The sequence below is a fragment of the Furipterus horrens genome, unplaced genomic scaffold (genome assembly GCF_987537825.1).
Source record: "Furipterus horrens unplaced genomic scaffold, mFurHor1.1.pri manual_scaffold_8, whole genome shotgun sequence".
NCBI lineage: Eukaryota > Metazoa > Chordata > Mammalia > Chiroptera > Furipteridae > Furipterus > Furipterus horrens.
The window spans coordinates 19,505,948-19,532,161 of NW_028327178.1; the positions used below are offsets into that span (position 1 = coordinate 19,505,948).

A 26,214-nucleotide genomic window follows, 5' to 3' on the forward strand; every position below is an offset into this window, starting at 1 on the left:
GGGGTGGGGTAGGCTCAGGGGTAGGCAGGGGGAATTAAGGAGGACTAATGAGTCTGTTGCTTAGGCTCTAGGACAGAATGAATGAATGAGGCCAGACTCAGCAGTTTTCTCTCTCACTGTCTGTGTTTGGGGTTTTCTCTTACTCAGCCCCACTCAGAGTTTAATGTTCCCTTGCTGGCTCTTCCCCAGAAGTCCATGTCCTCATATTGCCTCCTGACTGACCCAAACCCCACAATGTTCTCTTCTTCTATCTTCCTTCATCCCACCACGTCAACAAGTGAAGGAGGACATTAGTGCCCTCTATTAAAGGTTATCTTTTTAAGTTATGAGCAAAAGAGCAACTTAAATGAATCAGATATCCCCGACTATAACTCTATTAATGGAGTTGACTATTATAATTAAATTAGACAAAATAGAATTCATCCGGCTGCTATTAATAATATGCACATGAAAATTAACATTAATAACTATTCTTAGCTAACCTAAGTCCCTCCTTCTCATTGTTAGTTTCCTGTGTCAGGCTGGAAGCTTCTTCTACTAATACCTGCAATTTATTCCTATACACAGGTACACTGACCCATAAACTCTGAAAAAAATAAAGTAAAGTTGAGAGGGGCACTGGACAGCCTCTGGGGGACTGGGACAAGGGGATTGAGGATGTATAGAAGAGGGACACCTAGGGAGGCAGTGGCCAGGTAAGGGAATGTGAGCACAGTATTGTAACCAGCTGGTACTGAACCTCTTCTTCCTTCTCTTGTTCCCACACCAGCTATCTCATATATTGTCACTGTCTTCACTGGGGATATAGAGGATGCTGGGACCAAGTCCAAAATCTATATGGTCTTGTATGGGGCCCGAGGGAATAAGAACAGTGGGAAAATCCTCCTGGAGAGTGGCGTGTTTGACCGTGGCCGCACAGACACCTTCCACATCGAGCTGGCTGTCCTCCTCAGCCCCCTGAGTCGGGTCTCCATTGGGCATGGCAATGTTGGTAACAACAGAGGCTGGTACTGTGAAAAGGTAAGAGATGTTCCTGGGAGGACCCTTCCCTGAGTCTACCCCTCTCTTCTTTAACTTGCAGATACAAACTCTAACCTGCTTCCTGCTTCCTTTGGATCAGTAACAGAGCACGCAGGCCATCCCTTTCATTGGGCATTTTGGATGGTGACATGTCCATCCATCTTGTCTTGCTGATGGTCAGGAATGGGGGCTCTTCTGTACATGTATCCATGGGCTAGACACAGGGTAAGGGAGCCAGATGTGCTAGTCACTGGTTATAAACTATCCTGATTCCTGGTGTGGTGTTTTGCTTCAGTGTGTAAATCTCTCAATCAACAAGTATGTTTAAATATGTTTGTATGGTGGAATACTTATTCTTTGAAGAATATACAGAAAAAAAGTATATAAAAAGTATAAAAAAAAACAAAAATAGTATTTTAAAAAGTCAATTTTATCTACCACCCAACTTGAGACGTAGGATATTCCCAATGCTCTTGAAACTCCTCTGTGTCCTTCCCCAATCATATAATTCTCTCTCTCCCCGCAAAAAGCATATACTATTATGAATTTTGTCTATGTGTGTATTGATAGAAGATTTTATTTTGTTCTAGAAACTTTCCTTTGAACATCTATAATGTGAGTGGTCTCGGCTAGATAGACTTCCGTGTTCTAAACCCGTGAGTTTGGAATGTGGCTTGAAATGGAGAGGGTGTAGGAGAGAAGGGTGATGAGGTCACATCCAGAAAAGGGCAGTTAGTTTTTGTATTCAACTTCAGATATTAATTACCTTTCATGTGGTAGGCTTTTTTTTTACATGACAAACAAAGGGAATTTATTTAGTATCCTAGGTAATTTGGTTCAGACTGAGATTTTATGATATACCTAAAGAACTATGGCGTTTAAAGGGGTTATTGCACATGAAGAAAAGATGTGATATTTGGGCTGGTAAACTGGCGGATGGATGATACTTTTTGGAAAGGCTTCTTGGAGGAGGCATTTCCTGATCAAAAATTTAATGACAGGCAATGGGAAGAAAGTGTTCTTCCTTGAGTGTCCCAAAGCAAATGACTCTTAATGTGGGGCTGAGGAGGCTGCTGAGCATTGCAAAGAGATCCTGACCCAGGGACCTGCTGCCAGAGACTCGTGGTCTGCTCCCCCCAGGTGGTGGTTCTGTGCCCCTTCACTGGCATCCAGCAGACCTTCCCTTGCCGCAATTGGCTAGATGAGAAGAGGATGGATGGGCTGATTGAGAGGCAACTCTACGAGATGGCGTCTCTCAGGAAAAAGAAGATGAAAAGTAGGTGGAAGGGCCCCGAGCCTGGTAGTTTCCCAGACAGGGCCAGGAAATGCCAGGATGTCAGACCACTGGGCAAGAGCTTCAAGGGAGTCCACTCCTGCTTCTCAATTCTCCTTTGGAAAGGAAGACAAAGCCCCTACCACAAAAAGGGAGATTAGTTCTCTAAGGTCTAGGTCACACACCTGGCACCAAGGCTGGTACTCCAGTGTCCCCAAGTTGAATAAGCTGCCACAACTGGCTAGATGTTCAACTGAATGGCTCGAGACAGTGTCTTCTGAATGTACCAGACATCTGGTGGGTGGAGTCAACTCTTCTCCCTGTGTAAAACATACTAGTATGCTTTCTCCATTAAAAGGAACATTAGGTACCCTCTTGCAAATAGCAAGGAATCCATCCTTGGCTTCCTAAAATTGGCACTTGTTATAATGGACTTCTGAGAGTGGGACACACCTGTGCTTCTGTCCTGATCACCTTTGATTTGCTCCTCTTCTCCACTGGTCCCATGAAAATCTCTTTACTTATTAAAGTCTTTGGTGCAACTTGGCCTGTTTCTGCAGAAGTCCCTTGGTCCCTGTGGGTCTGGACGAGTGACTGGAAGAGAGCTGATACCAACACTCCCATCTACATCCAGATTTATGGGAAGAAGGGGCGGACGGATGAGATTCTCCTGAACCCCAATAACAAGTGGTTAAGACGGGGCATACTCGATAAGTTTAGGGTAGGACAGAAGCGTGGCAGGGTGGGAGGGAGGAGGGAGGAAGAAATATTTGTCATGGGATTCTGGTTTTATGAGCCAGGGATGGATGAAGCTTGAAGACAGAAAGGTACAATGGAGACTTTAGGTCCCTATAAGCAGTGCCAAATTTGATCTATAGGTAATGTAGTGAATGGGATGTGAGTTACCTTGGGCCCTTCATTGGAATCAGATAGTCTAGAACCAAGCCTGTTGGAAGAAGCAAGCATGAAATGGGCGTGAGCATCTGGGAGCCTATCCACTTTGGGAAGCATTGTAGCCCAGAGATCCTGAAAACAGTTAGTGTTAGTGGACTGAATTAGAGAGTGAGAAGCAAATTTAAGGGAAAGAGCAAATTTCAGAACATTTTAAAAGAGATTCAGCTTTAAATTTCCAGGATGTCTATAACTAGAACCAGGCTTGTTTTGCCAACAGACGTGTGGCTCTGACCTTTAGGTAAGAATAATTTGTAATTTGCTGCTCGCTTCTCAAGCACCCCACTGGTGCCTCTATTATACCACTCAGTTCATTGCTCTTTCTGTATTTGTCTTCCTGGCTAGACTGCGAGCCCCTGGGGAAAGGGCATGACTGCTGTATGGATCTTTTTGTCGGTTTCAATGCCCAGCAGTGCTCTGGGGCTGTGGGCTTGTACCAGTTTGCAGGGCTGCCATATGAATTATGTTACTGGAAATTTATTGCTTGGAAGATTTTCTTTAGTCTGGACCCTACTGTGGGTCAGTTATTTTTGTTCAGTATTGCCAGCTCAGAGTGAACCCTAGCTCTGCACATGGCTGTCTATCCTTCACATGCCACTGGTTACCTGGGCATGAGGGGATGCAGTATATGGGGGTGGCTTGAAGCAAAATCATTCTTGTTGTTTAAGAAACAGCCCAAAGTGGGTGACCCCTGACAGAGGGCCAACTAGGAAGATAAACATGTTACACTTGGTTATGTCCACTCCAACCTTGCTATTTCTCCCCATAGCTTGAGCTCCCGGATCTCGGCATGTTTTATAAGATTCGGACATGGCACAGATGTAGGATTCCTGGTGCTGGATGGCATTTAGAAAGGGTGAGGTGCACCATCTTGGGGGTTGGGAGGGGGTTGGAAGAGGAGCCAGAACAGTCCCTTTATAATGAGCCTGTCACATAAGTGTGCTTTTTATCTGTTTGGAGTGATGGTGGGAGAGTTACGGTGAGACATGAATGTGGACAAAGGACACAGGGACTTTTGATAGGGAGGGGACTTCCAAAGTAGACTAAGAAAATGCTCAGGTGTTTGGTCTTGACTTTCATTTTGCCGTAGCACCTGGTTTCTAGAAAATGTGGGTCTCAGGGGGCCAGAGTTATAAGTGTTTATCTGGCATTCGACCTTCCACAAGAGCCATCTCTAGGGAGTGGCCTTGGCCTCCTAGAGATAAGATAGAAGAGCAAGGACCACAGGGCATGGGTGAATATCCTTGGTACACCCACTCACTTATCCTAGGACTTCATTCCAGATGACCTTGATGAACACTCTGACCAAGGACAAATATAACTTCAACTGTAACCGCTGGCTGGATGCCAATGAGGATGACAATGAGATCACGAGGGAAATGACTGCAGAGGGCACCACCGTGCAGAGGATAATGGACCGTAAGTGTTCACCCGCTCTCCATCCTGGGGCAGACAGTGGAACATCTACTTGGTGTGCCAATGGGGGTCTGGCCAATGAGCTGATAGTCTTGTCCACTGTGTGCCATCAGGCTCCCTGTGAATGCCAGGGTAGAATCAGAAGTCCACCCTCAAGGCCCTCTTGAAGGAACCACCTCCAAGGCACGATGCCAGAGTTTTATGATAATGGGTGTGAGGGATGGAAGGGAGATTCATGGGCCTTCAGGTTGGTTAGGAAGAAATGAGAAGAATCTTCACTGAAAACGTCCTCTTCAAACTATTCATGAGACTCTCCCCAAAATGGAAAGCTGGATCTGGTAGCCACACTTGGCGGCTCCTGATGGGTCCTCTATTTCTATTTAAGGCAGTAGGAGAGGGATGAGGCTTTTAATCTGGAGTCCAGTATCTATATTTAGAGGAGTAAAGGGAGATCATTTTGCCTCTAGGTTATAGTAGCAGAGCATTGGCAAGTACACAGCATATGTCCTGTCCTTTTCCTTGGCAGGCATCACTGAGTGACCACAGATTCTCTGCCATTGCATCTGAAATGAGCTTCAGAGCCCTCAAGTAGCCCTCCAAGCAGACATTAGCAATTGAGCACTTAATATAATTAACCTATTTGTAATCCTTGTGGTAGTCCCTGAGTTGTTTAGTAGTAAAGTAATATTACAAAATTATAAAGAGTTAAGACTATATAGACAACGACGTCTCTCATAGTTCTCATAGCCCCTATAAATATTTTTATAGTGTCACTTCTCAGGCATTTACACATCAGTAGAAGCTCTGTATATATTTGTTGAAATGACTTGAATAGAGTTAAATACACAAAAACATAGAAACCCCGAACAGCAGATGTCTAAAAAGAGATCAGCCAGTCTCTTAGTCTAATGAGGCAATGTCTGCAGTTAGCACTATTTTATCAGTCTTCTTCATTTTTAATTAAAGTATGTGGCTCTAGAATACTTGTGTTCAAGGGCCCTTAAAATAGCCTGGTGCAGATAAGGAAACTGAGGAGGTTCTTGCTCTGCTTCTTGGTTAGTTAGACATTGTTAGACAGAGAGCAACGTCTCCCGCCCCCTGGGTCAGTGACCATAGCCTGCCTTCTCACATTCGGTAGTATTTGCTTGGAAACAAGGCACTTACCTCTCCGTGAATAGCATGATTCTGCCCCAAATTGGGACTTCATATAATATACATCCCCTCTTACCTGGTCTGTCCCTGTCGTGTGCCAGGATTGAGCCCACAGATATAAACGATGGGGGAGAGGATCTTGGGACCTAAGTGCTTTCTAAACCCTTCTCAGCAGTTCTCATGATTTTCGCTCTCCCTCTCCATTCCCCGTTGCCTGGTGCTGTCATGCCTGCCCGAGCCTTTCGTGGGATTGCTTCTCAGAGTCCGCAAGTGACAGCTCTGGTGAACTCTACCGGGTCTGTTAAGTCGGGGACCCTCAAACGTCAGCGTGCATTATCCCCGAAGGGCTTGTTGAAGCCGGACCCCTCCGGCAGAGCTTCTCAGTCAGTGGGTGTCGGCGGGGCCCCGGTCTGTTCATCTAACAGATTTCTAGGCGGTGCTGATGCTGGTGGGAGGGACCGCTGTGCTGAGCCGCGTGAATCGCCTTCCTAGCTGCACTCCGCTCCCGGAATTCTGTTGCTGTTCTCCGTGCTTGACCCTCTCCCCTAGCCTTACTGCTTAAACCTTTTCTGTTTGGTTAAAACTTTTAAAGAATCTGTATTTTGTCATTTTAGTGCGTTTTTTTTTCTAGAGGGAAATCTGCCATTTTGATTTTGAATCATCAGAATGTTCTCTACCTTTGCCTCCTTCAACCTTGACCAAAGGATGAGTCTACCACCCCCAAAACCCTGTTTTTCTTCCTCACAAACCCTGCAGCCAGCGGGGGGCAGGGGCGCATTCTCCTGACTCTCTCTGCACGTTCAGACTTGAGACTCAGACTACCTTGCAGTGGTGCTTCTGCCCCAACTCAGTTTTGTTGACCGTTGGCCGCTGGTCACTTTCCTTTATAGATGAAGGTGGTGCTATGTGTCCCTTGATTATCCTCTAAATCCCCAGCTCCGGCCCTTGTTCTAGGGCAGCATTTTGGTCTGCTCAGGCTGCCATAACAAAATACCACAGACCTGGGTAAACAACAGACACTTACCTTCTCACAGTTCTGGAGGCTGGAAGGCTAAGCTCAAGGTATTGGCAGGTTTTGTTTCTTCTGAAGCCTCTTTCCTTGCCTCGCAGGTGGCCGCCTTCCTGCTGTGTCTTCGCATGGCCTCCCCTCTGGGGACCCTGGTGTCTATGTCTCTCTCTCTTCTTATAAGGTTAATGGTCCAATTGGAATAGGGCCCACCCACAGCACTTTGTTTTACTTTAGTTACCCTTTGAAGGCCCTACATTCCAAGTACAATCACATTCTGAGGTACCGCAGTTAGGACTTCAACATATCAATTTGGAGGGGAACACAGTACAGCTGGCCTATAACAGATAGTGTCTCTCAAAGTGTGGTCAAGGGCCCACCATATATCAAAAGTGCTTAGAGTGTTTGTTGAAATGAGGATTCCTGGGCCCAACTCCAAAAATGTGATTAGACTCCCCAAGGGCTATGTCTGGTAATCTGTGTTTTTATCAAACATATCAAATAACTTTCATGCCTGTCAAAACTTCAAAGCCTTTGTACTGCTTCTTTCATCTACATCCTGGTCCTCACCTACTGACCTCCACCTCCCTCCCAGGTAACCAGCCACTCCCCGGAACCTCACTCAGGGTCTCACCACACAAAGCTGTTCCTTCTCTGAGCTCCCCGCCCCTGCCTCTGACTCAAGGTCCTACCCTCCCAGCCCTCTCATGACCTTGGTGACACTCACCTCACCCTTGAACTCATTCCTGCTCCTTCACTCCCCCATTTCTCTTAGTTTGTCAGGGGCTGCCCACTTGAGGGGGTGTGTGGAGAATGGATTTTAGGGGCAAACCTATAAGCAGTCATCCAGGGAAGAGAAAAAGAGGTCCTGAAATTGGGCAGGGCTCAGGTAGACTAGAGAGGAGAAGATAAATTCAAGAAACGTTTGGCAGAGTTTGGCGAATGAACGCTGTGGAAACACCGAGGTGAGATCAGCTTTCAGCCAGGAAGTTGGGAGAAACTTTGCAGGTGAAGTGGCACCTGAGCCAGGTCTTCTTGGGTGGGGATTTAACATGTGTTCAGTGCCTCCACGGGCTCCTTTGTAGGGCTTTGGAACCCATACCAGTTTGGACTTCTTTCTCTCAGCTGCTCTTTCTGATCCACAAAAATTTCTCTTGTGCTTGGAACACACCCGTGTCCTCACTCACCTGCGCAGCACTCAGATCTTCTTAGCTGGTCTGCATGCTTCTCTGCAACAGCCCACTTCCCCATTTGATACCAGGGTATAAGGAATAATTTGCAGGCTTCCTAAGAATCCCTTAAGTGAGGACTCATGCAAAATGAGTAAAAATAAATTTAAAACTAGTCCTCTAAGTTTGAAATTGTGTGGTCCTCATTTACTTAAAAAATAAGGGCCAATCAAAAAAGCAATGAATGCCATGTCCGAGAGCCGAGAACCTCTAGACTGATGAATGCAGACAGGGAGACGTCGACAAACACGCTCAGGCTCACTGTTTGCCCCTCGCCAGTCCCTCAAAGCTATGTGAGTTGGTAAAATCAAGGAGATGAGCATTCTCTGTGCACAGGCAGCAGAAGTGGTCACATGGCACTGATGAGTGAGCAAGGGGCCATCGAGTCTGAAAGTCATAGTTTTTTTTTCTATTAAGGCTGAACTGTAGTTTTCCAATTAAAGTACAAGGGTCTCTGGTACTTACCCATCTGCCGATGTCTAACAATATAATTATTTCCAATTGTCCACTGACTTCTTGCCAGGAAGGAGCTTGGGTCCTTAGTGAGTGGTGGGTTGGGATGGGCCCATCAAGAGGATCAGGGCGCCTGAGAGCTGCCAACCAAATGAACCTTCGAGCTCCTGAATGAAGAGGGCTGGAATTCCCAGGTGAAGGGGCTTCAAAGTTCCCTCTTCAGTTTGCTTCTGGGGATTGCCTAAAAGTTCCATCTAAAAAGGCAAAACGGACCTTCATCAAAACTAAGACAGAAGCTAGGCTGGCGCTCTCCTTTCCCGTTTGTGTTTCCGTGTTTCTCTCCTGTTAATGCTGTTCATCTCTCTTACAGTCATTCTTTGCCTTTTCTTTTAACAAGGACTTTTGCTATAGACACTGTATTCATAGACCCACAGGCTTAATGGTCAAATTTCTTTTTGGCTGTCGTTGTATCTCCAAATAGAACTGCATATATACTGGGAAAAAATATTTGTACATTGAATTATATTTTCTGATAATATGTCTCATCCCAGACATACTTTATCTTCATTTTCAATGGACCACCAAATAGTGTCCATTTTTTAAAAACTGTAGCTGCCCTGGCTGGTGTGGCTCAGTTGGTTGTGTGTTGTCCTGCAAAGCAAAAGATCGCAGGTTCAATTCCCAGTCAGGACACATGCCTGAGTTGCAGGTTTGGTCCCCATTTGGGGTGCCTATGAAAGGCAACCAATCGATGTTTCTCTCTCACATAGATGTTTCTCTCCCTCTCTTTCTCCTTCCCTTCTTCTCTCTCTAAATCCTCTCTCCCTTACTCTCTCTCTAAAAGCAATGAAAAAATATCTTCTGGTGAGGATAAAAAATAAATAAGTAAACTACAGCTTTATTGAGGTGTAATGTATGTACAATGCAATTCACCCATTTAAATATGTAATTCAATAGTTTTTCATATATTGATAGAAACATGCACCCACCAACACTATCAAATTTCAGGACATTTTCATTGCCCCCCAAAAGAAACCCTATTCCCATCAGCAGTCACACACATTCCCCCAGCTCACTCCTCAGTCTCTGACAACCAATAACCTATTTTTTTGTCTCTATAGATTTGCCTATTCTGGACATTTCATATAAATAGAATCAGCTAATATGTAACCTTTGTGTCTGGTTTCTTTCGCTTGGCATGTTTTCAAGTTCCATTCACATTGTAGCATGTGTCAGGATTTCATTTCTTTTTATTGTTGAATAATATTTCATTGTATGGATATACCACTGTCAACTGTTAATGGACATTTGGGTTATTTCCATTTTTTGGTTAATATGAATAATGCTGCCATGAACATTCATGTACACATTGTGTGTGTGTGTCTGTGTGTGTACATATATTTCCAATTCTCTTAGATATACCTATGAGCAGAATTACTGGCTCTATGGTAACGTGGTTTAACTTTTTGCCTGAGCCAAAAACCTAGGAGCCATCCCTGCTGCCTCTCTTTCCCTCAAACACCCATCCAGTCTATCACCAAGTACTGTTAGTTCAGCCTCAGAAATGTATCTCTTCACTCCATTCCTAGTCCTAGGCACTCTCCTCTCTTTTCCAGAGTACTATAATTATTCCACTAATTGGCCTCTCTGATTCACTCCTTCTTCCCCTACAATCAACTTTCCACATGGCAGCCAGATGCTCTTTAAAACAGATCAGATCAAGTTACTGCCTGGCTTAAATCCCTCTAGTGGCTTCCTGTTGCATTGAATGATTGAATGAATGAATGAACGAATGAACAAACAAACAAACCAAGAAGCCACACTTCTTACCTTGACGTGCCTGGCCCCTGTCCACCTCTGGGCCTCCTCTCATCCTGCTCTCATCCCTCTACTCTGGCCACACCGGCCTTCTCTCTACTCCTGAACACACGCCACTCATCCAACATCAGGGCTTCGCTCACTAGCACTCTCTTCTCTCAGAGCTTCCCGTAGCCGACTCATGTCACTGCCATTTAAACATTACCAGTTCAAAGGTTACTTCCTTGTGCCAAGCTTTTCTGCACCTCTAAGTCATCTTCACTTCCATCCCCACTCCCATCACACTCTGTGACATCGCTCCATTATATCACCTTTGTTACAGATGTAACTCAGACATTTTCCTGTTCATAATTTCTCTATGATTTCACTGTCCATCTGTCCTCTCCACCCTTCTACTCTCATGTAAGCTCCACGGGAGCAGGAGTCTCTCTGTCTTGCTCACTGCTGAATTCCTGTACTTTTTTTTTTAAGTATATTTTATTGATTATATTGTTACAATAGTTCCAATTTTTTCCCCTTTGCTCCCCTCCACCCAGCACCCTCCCTCCCCCAGCAATCCCGTCCCAAGTCCATGCCCATGGGTTGTACATACAAGCTCTCCCGCTTCACCCTTTCATATATTCTTGTTCTTTTTTAAAAAATAAATAAATAAGTAAATAATTATTTTAAAAATAAAAAATAACAATTCCTCCCTCTCAGACTTAAGACCCTTTATAATCTTATAAAGGACAATGGGCAAAAGTCTCAAGCTCCTCTAGCTGCTTCAAGATGGACATGGTCGTCATCCTACCTACCCTTGGGTCCAGAAATCCCTAATAAGAGTGGGAGTGTGGAGCCCTGGCTGCTGTGGCTCAGTGGATTGAGTGTCAGCCTGCGAGCCAAGTGTCAGTGGTTCGATTCCCAGTCAGGGCACATTACTAGGTTGCATGTCAGGTCCCCAGTTGGGGGCGCCAGTGAGAGGCAACCACACAGTGATGTTTCTCTCCCTCTCTTTCTCCTTTCCCCTCTCTCTAAAAAAGATAAAATAAAACAAACAATTTTTTAAAGCCATTTTTAAAAAAAAGAATTGGGGTGTGGAGGGGAGGGTGGCCTTCCCACATGGGGAAGGATCATGCAGACTCCAGGTCAGTTGGCTGTTCCTGGACAACGGTGTGCTTGCTGCATCCTTGTTGTGTTCTGGGGGCAACAGATTTGGCAACCGGGTTAAAAGACATCATTCAATCCATAACCACTAGATAACAGAAGGCAGGGATTAATTTTTAAATGTCCCACATTAGGGAAAAAAAGGGCTTCTTTGGAAGAAGGTGTGCCAGGCACATCTCACCTGTCCAAAACCCTTTTGCCCATTATATTGAGTTTGGGCTGAGGGAAATATTTTTGGTTTCCCCCCCCTCTCAGACTTCTGGACCCTTTCTGTCCAAGCCTTTAGGATAAAAAAGAGAAACCAGTTTTAAAGTGAAGCCCACAGACCACCCCATACTTCACCAACCCAGCCACTTAGTTCAGCCAAACCGTTGAGTCTCAGGAGGCAGTGCTGCAGACAGGATTAAGTGAGGTCTATAGGTACAATCACTCAGGTAATGAGATCATAGGCTTATGCCCTTTGAAAACAGAAAACACATGTTAATTTATGTAACATAACCTACAAACAAGTCTCTAAATCTGTAAGACTGTCTTATTGGAAAGACATCCAGTTGCAAGGCATTTGACATTCTTCTTGCCTGTAAATTAAACATCTTTGATAATATCACTAACATAGTTTAACTTTCAAATGAAAACATTTTAAATGAAAAGAAACTTAAAAGACGGTTAGCTGCACTACTTTATGGTGTGCCACTGATCATTGTGATTTTCCTTGAATAATGATTTTTTTACCTAAGATTACCCTCCCTGTCATTAAAGTTACTGCATTAAGTCCATTTTTAATTTGCCCGTTCATTTCCATAAACACAGCAAGAGCAGCAAATGATCACTTATGATCTTTAGTTCTGCTTTGCTGGAACTTACCCACGGAAGATTTAGGGTGACCTTCAGTCTGCCCTTCAGGACACAGAAGCTGAGCCACATGCCTGCCATTCAGCCTTGCCTGTAAACACCTGTCTTTTCCAAGTCCTTCTGGTTTTTCATTGTGCCTCAGGGTACCTTCTAGCCATCCTTAAGGAAAACAATCTTCATTCCTTACCTGGAAAGATTGCTGTGGACCGCACAACCAACCATGGTACCAGGCCTTTTATCTCGTGGGCTTTTATTACCTTCGAAAGTCATTCCCAGTTCCTCAGGGCTTTTTGGTAACAACCAGACCCCAAGTATGTCTCCTTTAGGCATGACATTCCAGTCAACGTCTTGGTCAAAAAAAAATCTCTATTAACAACTGGTCTTACTAGTTTTATGCAAAGAAACTTAAGTCATTACTTCTTTAGAATGCCAAACTCTGGAGGGATCAGATAGGGGGGAAAATATAGACTGTGAAGAAAATTCCTTGTCCTTCTAATGTTCACTGAACTGGCATTTCCATTCTTTATTTTCATTTTCCCCCACTAAAAAAAATTTTTTTTCCATTACAGTTGTCCCTCTTTTTCCCCTATTGCTTCCCTGCACCCTGTCCCCCCCTCTCCCACATTCAGTCCCCACTCAGTTTTCCATGTCCATGGGTCATATATACATGTTCTTTGACTAGACCCTTCCCCTTCTTACCCCCTTTCTCTCCCTCCCCCCTCCCCCCTTGTTACTGTTAGTCTACTCCTTGTTTGCCCTGGCTGGTTTGGCTCAGTGGATTGAGCGTCGGCCTGCGAGCTAAGTGTCGCTGGTTCGATCTTCCAGTCAGGGCACATCAGAGAAGGAAAACTCTGACTCCAAAAAACCTCCGCTGCCTTGCGGCATACCTCTTCAGGGGAAAGGCTAAGGGAGTAAACCCCGACAGAAAATCCGGAGCCGGAGTCCCTAAGGCGGTTTGACGTTGTAGTCAACACCGGCAACTCCTGCGGCGCACCTGAAGCCAAGATGTACTGACTCCGTCTTTCCCTTGGACCCTTCAGCTGTGAAGAGAGGGGGGGGTCTGCTGCATGGGCAGCAGAAGACCCTCCATATCACCCTGCCCAGGCTCTGTAGCTTCAGCTTCACTGGAGAGGACACTTCAGCGTCATCGTAAGATGTCGATTCAACACGGGAGGAGACAGATACCGTGTCACTCCCGAGTCGGACTACACAGCCATTCTCGGCGGTGCATATAGACTCTTAAGAAGCTACACCATCGTCTCTTGAGACGGACGGCTGCCGACAACGACGACTCCTTGTTTACATAACTCTGGTTCAATTTTGCTCATTTGTTTGTGTTATTCATTAGTTTCCTGTAATAGGTGACAGCATAAGGTATTTTTCTTTCGTTGCCTGGCTTATTTCGCTAAGCATAATTCTCTCTAGTTCCATCCATGTTGTTGCAAATGCTAGAAGTTCCTTCTTTCTTTCTGCTACATATCACTTCATTGTGTAAATGTACCACAGTTTTTGATCCACTCATCTACAGATGGGCACTTACGTTGTTTCCAGCACTTGGCTATTGTAAATAGTGCTGCTATGAACATAGGGGTGCATAGGTTCTTTTGAATTGGTGTTTCTGGATTTTTGGGATATAATCCTAGCAATAGAATTGCTGGTTCAAAAGGCAGTTCCATTTTTAGTTTTTTGAGGAAATTCCAAACTGTTTTCCATAGTGGCTGCACCAGTCTGCATTCCCACCAACAATACATCAGAGTTCCCATTTCTCCGCATCCTCTCCAGCACAAGTTGTTTGTTGATTTGTTGATGATGGCCATTTTGACTGGTGTGAGGTGGTATCTCATTGTGGTTTTTATTTGCATCTCTCTGATGGCTAGTGATGTTGAGCATTCTTTCATATGTCTATGGACCCTCTGTATGTCCTCTTTAGAGAAGTGTTTGTTTAGGTCCTTTCCCCATTTTTTAATTGAGTTGTCTGTCTTCTTGGTGTTGAGTCATATGAGTTCTTTATATATACTGGAGATCAATCCCTTGTCTGAGATATCATTGGCAAATATATTTTCCCATATAGTTGGTCTCCTTTTCATCTTGCTGATGTTTTCTTTAGCTGAGCAGAAATATTTAAGTTTGATGTAGTCCCATTTGTTTATTCTTTCCTTTATTTCCCCTGCCTTAGGAGATATATCAGTGAAAATGTTGCTACGTTGGATATCTGAAATTTTCCTGCCTATTTTTTCCTCTAGGACTCTTATGGTGTCTCGACTTACATTTAAGTCTTTGACCCATCTTGAGTTTATTCTGGTGTATGGTGTAAGTTGGTGGTCTAGTTTCATTTTTTTGCATGTCCCTGTCCAGTTCTCCCAACACCATTTGTTGAAGGGGCTCTTTTCACTCCATTTTATGTTCCTTCCCCCTTTGTCAAATATTACTTGACCATATAGACCTGGGTTTATTTCTGGGCTCTCTATCCTGTTCATTGATCTATATGTCTGTTCTTATGCCAGTACCAGACTGCTTTGATTACTGTGGCCTTGTAGTATAGTTTGATATCAGGTATTGTGATTCCTCCTACTGTGTTCTTCTTCCTCAAAATTTCTGTAGCTATTCGGGCTCTTTTTTGGTTCAAAATAAATTTTTGGAGTATTCGTTCTAGGTCTGTGAAAGATGTCATTGGTATTTTAATAGGGATTGCATTGAATTTTTAAATTGCGTTGGGTAGTATGGACATTTTGATGATGTTGATTCTTCCCATCCATGAGCATGGTATATGCTTCCATTTATTTGTATCTCCCTTAATTTCTTTCTTCAGGGTTATGTAGTTTTCTGAGTACAGGTCTTTTACCTCCTTGGTTAAGTTTATTCCTAGATACTTTATTTTTCTTTTTGCTATAGTAAATGAGATTTCTTTTTCTAGTTTCTATCTCTGATATTTTATTGTTGGTGTACATAAATGCCTTTGATTTATGAATATAGACTTTGTACCCTGCTATTTTGCCCAATTCACTTATTAGATCGAGTAGTTTTTTCTTGGAGTCTATAGGGTTTTCTATGTACACTATCATGTCATCTGCAAATAATGACAGTTCTACTTCCTCTTTTCCAATTTGGATGCCTTTTATTTCTCTTTCTTGTCTGATTGCTGTGGCTAGAATGTCCAACACTATGGTGAATAGGAGTGGAGAGAGTGGACATCCTTGCCTTGTTCCTGATTTTAGGGGGAATGCTTTCAGTTTTTGCCCGTTAAGTATGATGTTGGCTTCAGGTTTCTCATATATGGCCTTTATTATATTGAGGTATGCCCCCTCTATTTCCACTTTGCTCAGAGTTTTCATCATAAATGGGTGTTGCACTTTATCAAATGCTTTTTCTGCATCTATTGATATGATCATGTGGTTTTTGTCTTTCATTTTGTTTATGTGGTGTATTACGTTTATTGATTTGTGAATATTAAACCATCCTTGCATCCCTGGGATGAATCCCACTTGGTCGTGGTGTATGATCTTTCTAACATGTTGCTGGATCCGGTTTGCCAATATTTTGTTGAGGATTTTAACATCTATGTTCATCAGCGATATTGGCCTGTAGTTTTCTTTCTTTGTTATGTCTTGACCTGGTTTTGGAATTAGGGTAATACTGGCTTCATAGAACGAGTTTGGGAGTCTTCCCTCTTCTTGGATCTTTTGGAATAGTCTGAGGAGGATAGGAGTTAGTTCTTTTCTAAATGTTTTGTAGAATTCACCTGTGAAGCCATCCGGTCCAGGGCTTTTGTGTGCCAGGAGGTTTTTTACTACTTCTTCAATTTCACTAGTTGTTATTGGTCTATTCAGGCTTTCTGCTTCTTCTTGATTCAGTTTTGGAAGACTATGTTTCCAGGAATTTGTCCATTTTCTCTAGGTTGTCAAATTTCTTGCCATACAGTTGTTCATAATAATTTCTTACAATCCTTTGTATTTCTGTGGTATCGGTTGTGATTTCTCCTCTTTCGTTTCTGATTTTATTTATTTGGGTCCTCTCTCTTTTTTTCTTGATGAGCCTGGTTAAAGGCTTGTCAATTTTGTTGATCTTTTCAAAGAACCAGCTCCTACTCTTGTTGATCTTTTGAATTGTTAGTTTAGTCTCTATGTCATTTAATTCTGCTCTGATCTTGATGTTTTCCTTCCTTCTACTTGATCTGGGTGTTGCTTGTTGTTCTTCCTCTAGTTCTTGTAGCTGTAGGGTTAAATTTTTTATTAGAGATTCTTCTAGCTTTTTTAGGTAGGCCTGTATTGCTATGAACTTTCCTCTCAGGACTGTTTTCGCTGTATCCCATAGGTTTTGGGTTGTTGTGTGTTCATTATCATTAGTTTCCAGAAACTTTTTGATTTCTTCCTTGATGTCATTGTTAACCCATTCATTATTTAATAGCATGTTATTCATTCTCCATGAGTTTGAATGTTTTTGAGTTTTTTCCTTGAGGTTGATTTCCAATTTTAAGCCATTGCGATCTGAGAAGATTCTTGATATAATTTCATTTTTTTGAATTTGTTGAGGCTTGTTTTGTGTCCTACCATGTGATCTATCTTTGAAAATGTTCCATGTGCACTTGAGAAGAATGTATAATTTGCTTCTTTGGGGTGAAAAGTTCTATATATATCAACTAAGTCCATTTGATCTAGAGTGTTGTTCAGTGCCTCAATATCTTTGGTGTTTCTTTGCTTTGAAGATCTGTCCATTGTTGACAATGGGGTGTTAAAATCCCCTACTATGAGTGTGTTGCTGTCTATATCTTTTTTTGGATTCTTTCAAAATTTTTCTTACATATTTAGGTGCTCCTAAGTTGGGTGCATATATATTTATAAGGGTTATATCTTCTTGATGGATTTTTCCCTTGAGTATTATGAAATGTCCTTCTTTGTCTCTTTTTATGGTCTTTGCTGTGAAATCTGTTTTGCTACCCCAGCTTTTCTTTCATGTCCATTTGCTTGAAGTACTTTTTCCATCCCTTCACTTTCAGTCTGTGTAGATCTTTTGTTCTGAGGTGGGTCTCTTGTAGACAGCATATATGTGGGTCATGCTTTCTAATCCATTCAGCTACCCTATGTCTTTTGATTGGAGCATTTATTCCATTCACATTTAAGGTTATTATTGATAGGTACTTATTCATTGTCATTTTCCCCTTTTGTACTTGTGTTCCTCTCTGTCTCTCTCTGTTTCTTCATCTTCTTAAAGCAGACCCTTTAGCATCTCTTGCAATGCTGGTTTGGTGGAGATGTATTCTTTTAGCCTTCTTTGGTCTGGGAAACTCCTTATTTCACCTTCCATTTTGAATGAGAGCCTTGCTGGGTAGAGTATTCTTGGTTGTAGGCCTTTATTTTTCACTGCTTCGAATATTTTTTGCCATTTCCTTCTGGCTTGTAGTGTTTCTGCTGAGAAATATGGTGACAGCCTTATTGGAGCTCCCTTGCATGTTATTAGTTGTTTCTCTCTTGCTGCTTTTATGATTCTCTCTTTGTCTTTGAATGTTGCCATTTTAATTATGATGTGTCTTGAAGTGGGCCTGTTGGGGTTCATCTTCATTGGGACCCTCTGTGCTTCCTGGACTTCCGTGACTCTTTCTCTCCTCATGTTAGGGAAGTTTTCTGTCATTAGTTTTTCAAAGAGGTCTTCTATCCCTTGCTCTTCTTCTTCTCCTTCTGGAATTCCTATGATACGGATATTATTATGTTTCATGTTGTCCTGCAGCTGTCTTAGAACCTCTTCAGTCTCGTGCAGTCTTTTTTCATTTTGTTGCACTGTCTGGGAGTTTTTGTCTACATTGTCCTCCAGCTCGCTGATCCGATCTTCTGCTTCCTCTAGCCTTCTTTTAATTCCTTCTACTGTGTTCTTCAATTCAGAGATCGTATTCTTTATTTCCTCCTGGCTCTTATTGGTAGCTTCTATGTCCTTTTTCATGCTGGTGTAATTCTCCATAAGTTCCTTGTAGTTTTTCTGGAGTTCCCTGTAGTTTCCCTGGAGTTCTTTGTAGTTTCCGCTGAACTCATTGAGCTTCTCCATAATCCATGTTTTGAATTCCATATCTGATAGTTTTCTCCCCTCTATTTCATTTAGCACTCTTTCTGGGGATTCTACCTTTCCTTTCGATGGGGGGGGGTTGTTTCTCTGTCTCCCCATTTTTGTGACTCCTATTGTTTGTTGGTGCTTCTTAGAATGATCTGCACTTCCTGGATCTGCCCCTGGTGGCGTCAGATCCTGTACCAGTCTGGGCCTAGGCAGCCTGTTGGAGACTTCCAGGGATCTACTGCCTTTGTCTGACTTCTTTAGTTGTTAATCTATTCAATCTGTGATTAGCCGTCAGGCTTAAGGACCATGGGTGTGGCAGCTTAATTCCTGTAGGCAGGGCCTTTGCTTCCCCTCAGGCTGACGCCACTTGGAGGGGAATGGTCTGCCTGGAGTACTGGGAATGAGTCAGCACTGGGACCTGGTTGGCTGCTCCCCCAGTTCTTCCCTCAAAGCCACCGTGCCAAACTCTCCCCAAGTGTCTCCAGTCCTCTCTGCCTTCTCTCTGTTTAATCCCAGGGTAAGTGGGGGCCAAAATATTTTCGTATGTGATCCACTTAAGAGCTCTTTTCCTCTTGCTGTTTCTCTCCAGCTAGCAAGAAACCCTGTGGCTTTTCACTTTTCACAGCTGGATACTATTTTACTTTCCACTGTGTTGCTGTAGGCTAAGAAGCCCAACTGGGGGTTTAGACCCCACCCTTCTCAGGGGAGCCCCTGGCTGCTGAGCTGTTTCTCAGTCCCTTCAGCTGCCACCCATGGGAGCCCAGCCAGCCCTTCCATGTCTCCACACTCCCTACCAGTCACGTTGTGATGTAGCAGCCATTTCTGTCTCTCTGTGGTTATAAGACTTCTCTCCAGCTAGTGTTCGGTTGGTTATTCCAGACGATTTCTCCAAAATTAAGTTGTAAATCCAGACTGGTCCTGGGAGGAGGTTAGTGTAGCTTCTACTTACTCCTCTGCCATCTTTGATATCCTAATTCTTGTACTTATGATGGTGCCTCACACCTGCTAGGCTTCAGGAAACAGATATGGGGCAAATGAATGAACAAGTGAATGAGTGAGTGAATGAATTTCAGTTTCCAGTTTGTTCTAATTGGAAAGTCAGGTTGTGATGAGTAAAGATGCAGGTTCACCTCCTTCACGGTACATTTTCAACATAAGAAGAAACTACTTGCTGCCCATCCCATAGCAGCTTCATTTTGTGCCCTTTTTCTCTGCTTGTCTTCCTGGCACATCCTTAGCAGTGGTGAGTTCTGAAGGGAAGAGGAGGCTCAGTTCTGGTTTACAAAGTGAAGTTACCTTACTGAGAAGACAGGACATGCATGAATTGGAGAAAAACCTAAGGCAAAGAGGTCTACTTGCTTGGATGGAATCAAGTGCCAGAATGTTTGAATTAGACCCGTGGTCCCCAAACACTGACATCTCCAGTCCCCTGGGGGAGCTTGGAAACAATGTACTTTTAGGGGTCTCACCACAGGAAACTAAGGCTTGTAGGTCTGGAGTGGGGCTCACGGACCCTGAATTTCCATAAGTTTTCCAGGGGACTCTGATGATGGACTAGAACTGGGAACCTCTGGTCTGTCTGAGAGGAGGGATCTGTAGATTTACAGGGACTTGGGAGGTATGAGGTGGGATTTGGATAGCTGGGGAAGGAGCAAGCTCAGCCCAGATGAGAGCTGGGAGAGAGCGGAGGAGGCCATCCTTAGAGGTGAGACACAGGGGGCTATCAGCCAGTAATGTCCCTCTCTCTGCCTGCCAGTGGCCCGGTTCCGTGTGATTATATGCACAGGGAATATTCCAGGTGCAGGAACAGATGCCAACGTCTATCTCTGCCTTTATGGTGACGTCGGGGACACGGGGGAGCTGCTGATGTTCAACTGCAGGAATACCACCAACATGTTTCAGAGAGGCAATGTGAGTTTTGGCAATGAGCCACCACCCTCACCCCCACCCCACACACGCTCCCTGCTCTTCCCTGCTCTGTGAAGTAGAGCTGATGGCTGGTGCTGAGCCGTCAAAGAGGCTTCTTCTGGGTGAGCGGAGTGGATCAGGGAACTAACATGCCTGACACCCACTGGTTCCTAGGACTCTTCAGCTGGGAGCTGGAGAGCCACCCTGAAGGGTCTCGGTCCCCTTCCTACCCCTGAGCTTTGAGAAGTGGGCAGAGCAGGAGGACACTGGGGAGGTAGGAGCAATAGGTGGGCAGGCAGCGAAGGAGCCAGGCAGCTCGCCTGTGGAACTGGAGGACACAGGCTGGTGCAAAGCTGTGACCTCTGAGGGTCAGCGTGGGAACTTCGCATCCCGCACTAGGCATGACCACTGGGGACACTTTCTGTTTCTGTTTTGAAAAACAAACCAGGAGGGACACAATATCTCCATATTCTCAAGAAGTGGATTTTGTTCCTCGTCTCATTAAAAGTGTACTGGGCGTTCCTCACTTTTTTCCTAGCCATCAAATGGGATTACTGGGAGGCCATGTGAGGCAATGGAGGCAGGAAGACCTGGGGACAAACCCAGCCTGGGGTCAATTATTCCATTCCCCTGAGCCTTAGTTTCCTCATTTCTAAAGAGGGGGTGGGGGACACCTGCCTGTGGCTGGCTGCTGTGAGGATTAGTGGCGGTGGATGCACTAGCCTTCCAGCAGACCTGGCCCAGAGCACACAGTAAGTACACAGCAAAGAGCTGTAATAATGAGAGGCTCAAGGCTGCTTGCCAGGTGAAAGGGATTTGCAGATTGTTGTCACTTCAGTCTTTGTCCCTTCTTCGTCTGCTGCTCTGTTCTTGTCAAGGGCAGAGCAGGCCTGGAAGGTGGGTATAGGTCTCTTGCCACCCTTTTCTATTCTTTTCATCTTATATCTTCTGACTCCTTCGTCCATCAGTCACACTTTCCATGTTCCTGTCCCTGGAGGCCCTCAGTGTGCTCATGTAGATTTGGCACCTCTCCAGCCACTGCTGCATTTCTGCTGCCTCACTGGTAGGGAAAACTTGTGGAAGTCACAAGATCAGTGGTCTTCCCTCCCCAATCAGTTTTAATCACTCCCCTCCTTGAAGGGGGATCAGTACCCTCCTATAGCAGGGAGCCTGGGAGATTAGGCAAGAAATTAATTCATAATAAATGGTCAGTGCCTTCTAACAGTTTAACGGGTTCTTCCTCCAGGGTGTTCTGCTTTTTAGGGGATCTTAGGGAATGGCCCCTGTTTATCCAAAAACTACAGATCTCAATTCTTGGGAACTTGACATCTAATGGTACTCCAGTGGGAGAAAAAGGGGGCCCCGGCTTTGCTGACTTCTGGGCCTGTATGTTCCCTTGGTGTTTGTGTCCCAGGGGAGCCACTGCCCAACTGACCTTGGTATCCTCCCCCTTTGAAGGTTGACGAGTTCACCATTGAGTTCGTCACCATGCGGAAGGTGAGGCGGGTGAGAATCAGACATGATGGCAAAGATGCGAACAGCGGCTGGTTCCTGGATCGGGTGCTGGTGAGAGAGGAGGGACAGCCTGAGAGTGACAATGTGGAGTTTCCATGTTTCAGGTACGTGAGCCCTGCCTGCTTTTCATTTTCCCAGCTTAGGTTATGGGCCCCACTTTTGAGAAGATTCAGCCCTACAACTAGGATCAGGGAGCAAGATGGTGGTGTGAGGGAGTAGTTGGTACAAAAAAGAGGTGGCCCTGCTGGTGGCGCTTAGACCCAGCCCCAGGCCACATGTGACGGCATGGCAGGGTCCTTGTGTGGTGCTTCTGCATGTATTTAAGCTCCAAACTGTCAGCATTTTTTCATAATGAAATGTGACAATTTCAGAATTGAACTGAGAGTTACCTAGAGTTAGTTACGTGCTGAATTGAACTTCTGAATCAAAGGTGTTTGGTGTTTTTTTTATTTGGATAGCCTTCCAACCACATCTCTTTCCTGCTAATACCTTTCAAGATACCTTTATTTTTATTTCCTTTCCCCAGCTTACTAATGAGGTAAAGTTTCTTTTCTTTTCTTTTCTTTTCTTTACTCAAGCATTTGGATTTTTTCCACAGTCAGTTTGGGCTCCCACTGACATCTAGAAGTTCCTGATAGAGGCATTTTAAAAATAAGGGGCAATATTCATGTAGTGTGTGTCTGTGTGTGTGTGTGTGTGTGTGTGTGTCTGTTTATTGTCAAGCTGGACACTCACCTGTAGCAACACCTGGGAGGCTTTTGCAGCATGCTTAATTTGAGGCTTAGGACTGCTGGTCCCTGCCTGTCCCGGGTCCAGGCTGAGTCCTGCACATGTGGACAAGGTGCTGTGTGTCCAAGCCCATTCACTAGGGCTGGCCAGGGCTTCCTGAGGGTGGCTGCACTGAGACAGCCCTCCTTGGAGTGGATGGGAACAGGCTGTCCAACAGCCCAGCCGTGAATGCATTACTCTTCCTCTGTCCATGCACACAGATGTGCTCAGGTGTATGCGCAGACACTCGTTTGCTACAAGTGAATTGTTTACCACCCCATGAGCCCAGGAAGAGCACCTTCCCAGCCAGGAGGGCTACTGGGATGATCCCATGTGAAACTTCTGCGTCCCCCATAAAGGTCTCTAGAATCTTCAGCTCTTAGTTTTACAAGGGATTACATTAAAAAGATACGTAATGATGCAGGCAGTTCCAAATAAATGGAGTGAATAGAAAGAGGCTCAGAGTAAGTGTTGGGGAGACCAGGGAAGGCTTCCAGGAAGAGGCAGATCTGGACCTGGGTCTTAAAGGAAGACCAGAATGTGGATGGAAGGTGAGGAGAAGGGAGGGTGGGTGATCCAGGCCGAGAAGTGGTGTTTGGCAGGGGGTTGATGGGGTTACTAAGGGGTGTCCTGACACAGGGAGAGGGAGCGAGAGGAAGAATGGGATGGGCCAGCTCTGGTCTTTCTTCTAATCAGTCACTGCCTCGTCTGCCCTCTGCTGGGCCTGGAGGCTGCCTGGCTGGGATGCTGGAGAGAACAGCATTCATTGGTTTATTCCCATCCACTAAAGAGATATTTATGAAACACTTACTATCCACTTGCTTCCTAGTCTTGTGAAGTTTATAGTTTAAAACACAAACTAAACTAAGCTAAGCAACTGAATTAAAAAAAAGAACCCCACAATTACAAACTGAGGGAAACAGGTTGAAGGAAGTGTGCGGCATGGTGGGGGATGGTGGGCAGGGCCACACCCAGGCAGGGTGGGTTAGAGATGGAGATGGCGGGTGAGGTCTGCCTGCAGAGGGGACATCTAGGGTCACTTCCTGAGGGACAAAAGGAAGCGTGTCAGGAAGGAGCTTGAGGGTCCTAGAACTCCAGTCAGACCAAAGCAGGTGGGCAAAAGAAAGGGCCACCAGGTGATGTCACGGGTGGACTGTCAGGTAGGATTGGTGGGGACTTTCCCTTTTAGGCTCTCCCCGGTGGTGTCTGGGTGGAGGACAGGCTGCAGTGGGTCCATCGGGGAAATGGGGAGACGGACCAGAGGCTTTGAGTGTCTGTAATGGTCTGTATTGGTTTTTCTGGGGCTGCAGTAACATTGTACACAAGTTGGGTGGCTTGAAGAATGGAATTGTCTCATGGTTCTGGGCAGGGCTGTGCTCTGTCCGAAGGAGCTCTGAGCAGGTTCTTCTCTGGGTCTCTCTCCTAGCTTCCAGTCACCACCGGTGTTCCTTGACCTGTAGGTGGCTGTCCTCTCCCTGTGTTTCTTCACATCATCTTCCCTCTGTACATATCTGGCTCTCTGTTCAGATCTCTCCTTTTCATAAAGACACCCGTCATTTTAGGTTAAATCCTAGCCTAAGGACCTCATTTTAATATGATTACCTCTGTAAAGAGACTATTTCCAAATAAGGTCACATTCTGAGGTACGAGGGGTTAAGACTACTATGTATTTTTTGGGGGGGGTGTAATTCAACCCATAACATGGCAGCTTGGCCCTTGTTGGGGGCAGTGAAGGTGGGGAGAAGGAGCTATGTAGGAGGTGGATTCTGGAGGTAGAGTTCATAGGACTTGACAATAAGAGAGAGAAAGGAATTGGAGCCAGGTCTATGCCTCTGGTAAGTGGGGAGATGTCATGCTTTCTCATGAAAAGGGGGACCTGGGACAGGAAGGGTTGAGGGAGGTTGGCCTGGACTCTGGAGATCTAGTTGGGGTGTGTTAGGTTTGAGATGCCTCTGAATTGAGTAAGCAGTTGGCCTTGAGAAATAAATTCAGGAAATGAGAGCTTTGAGATGAAATTTAAAACCAGAGAAATGGATGGGACCTTTTCAGAAGAAAGCGGTTAAAGAAAATGGTGAGGACTAAGCCCTGGGATAGGCCAGGAAGGGGAGGGGAACCTGGAGAGGGGATGAGGGCGAAGTTGTACTGGCCACATGGCCACATGCCTTATGCAGGGGGAGCTCGGGACCACGAGTCAAGCCACCTACCTGCCGTGTGGCTCTGGGAAAGTCTCTTTTTTTTTTTTTTTAAAGTATATTTTATTGATTATGTTGTTACAGTAGTTCCAATTTTTTCCCCTTTACTCCCCTCCACCCAGTATCTCCCTCCCCCAGCATCCCCCCCCAAGTCCGTACCCATGGTTCGTAAAAAATAACTATCCCTCCCTCTCAGATATTAAGACCCTTTGTAATCTTGTAAAGGACAATGGGCGAAGGTCTCAAGCTCCTCTAGCTGCTTCAAGCTGGACATGGTCGTCGTCCTACCTACCCTTGGGTCCAGAAATCCCTAATAATAGTGGGGGTGTGGAGGGGAGGGTGGCCTTCCCACATGGGGAAGGATTGTGCAGACTCCAGGTCAGTTGGCTGTCTCCGGACAACGGCGTGCTTGGTTTAGCAGGTTGGCATCCTTGTTGTGTTTTGGGGGGAACAGATTTGGCAAAAAGGGTTAAAAAGCATCATTCAATCCATAACTACTAGGTGACAAAAGGCAGGGATTAATTTTTCAATGTTCCACATTAGGAGAAAAAAAAAAGGGGGGGGGGCTTCTTTGGAGGAAGGTGTGCTAGGCACATCTCGCCTGTCCAAAACCCTTTTGCCCATTATATTTAGTTTGGGCTGAGGGAAATAGTTTATGTTTCCCCCTTCTCAGACCTCTGGGCCCTTTCTGTCCAAGCCATTAGGATAGAAAAGAGAATTCAGTTTTAAAGTGAAGCCCACAGACCACCCTATTCTTCATCAACCCAGCCATTTAGTTCAGCCAAACCGTTGAGTCTCAGGAGGCAGCGCTGCAGAGAGGATTAAGTGAGCCTTTTGCGTACAGACAATCACTGAGGTAATGCGGTCATAGGCTTATGCCCTTTGAAAACAGAAAACACATGTTAATTTATGTAACATAGCCAACAAACAAGTCTCTAAATCTGTAAGACTGTCTTATTGGGAAGACATCCAGTTGCAAGGCACTTGACATTCTACTTGCCTGCAACTTGAATCTCTTTGGTGATATCACAGATATGGTTTAATTTTCAAGTGAAACCATTTTTTAAGTGAGAAGAAACTTTTAAGACGGTTAGCTGCCCTACTTTACAGTCTGCCACTGATCATTGTGATTTTCCTTGAATAATGATTTTTCTCCCTAAGATTACTCTCCTTGTCTTTAAAGGGGCTACATTAAGTCCATTTTTAATTTATCCTGTTCGTTTGCATAAACATAACAAGAGCAGCAAATGATCACTTATGATCTTTAGTTCTGTTTTGCTGGAACTTACCCAAGGAACATTTAGGGTGGCCCTCAGTCTGCTCTTCAGGGCACAGAAGCTGGGCCACATACCTGGCATTCATCCTTGCCTGTACACACCTGTCCTTTCCAAGTCTTTCTGGTTTTCCATTGTGCCTTAAGGTCCCTTCTAGCCATCTTTCAGGAAAACAACCTTCATTCTTTCCCTGGAGAGATTGCTG

At 44.8% G+C, this 26,214-nt stretch overlaps 1 protein-coding gene across 2 annotated transcripts in view; it reads left to right on the plus strand.

Annotated features, from left to right (window-relative positions):
- LOC150002598 (lipoxygenase homology domain-containing protein 1-like) overlaps positions 1-26,214 on the plus strand; it is a 154,555-nt gene that overhangs the window by 52,264 nt on the left and 76,077 nt on the right. For both annotated transcript variants that reach the window (XM_090285099.1, XM_090285100.1), the window contains exons 8-14: positions 770-1,020; positions 2,161-2,296; positions 2,854-3,014; positions 4,014-4,100; positions 4,528-4,663; positions 20,109-20,263; positions 21,719-21,879. In XM_090285099.1, coding sequence (XP_090141225.1) covers positions 770-1,020; positions 2,161-2,296; positions 2,854-3,014; positions 4,014-4,100; positions 4,528-4,663; positions 20,109-20,263; positions 21,719-21,879 — 1,087 coding nt within the window. The remainder of the gene's footprint in view (positions 1-769; positions 1,021-2,160; positions 2,297-2,853; positions 3,015-4,013; positions 4,101-4,527; positions 4,664-20,108; positions 20,264-21,718; positions 21,880-26,214) is intronic.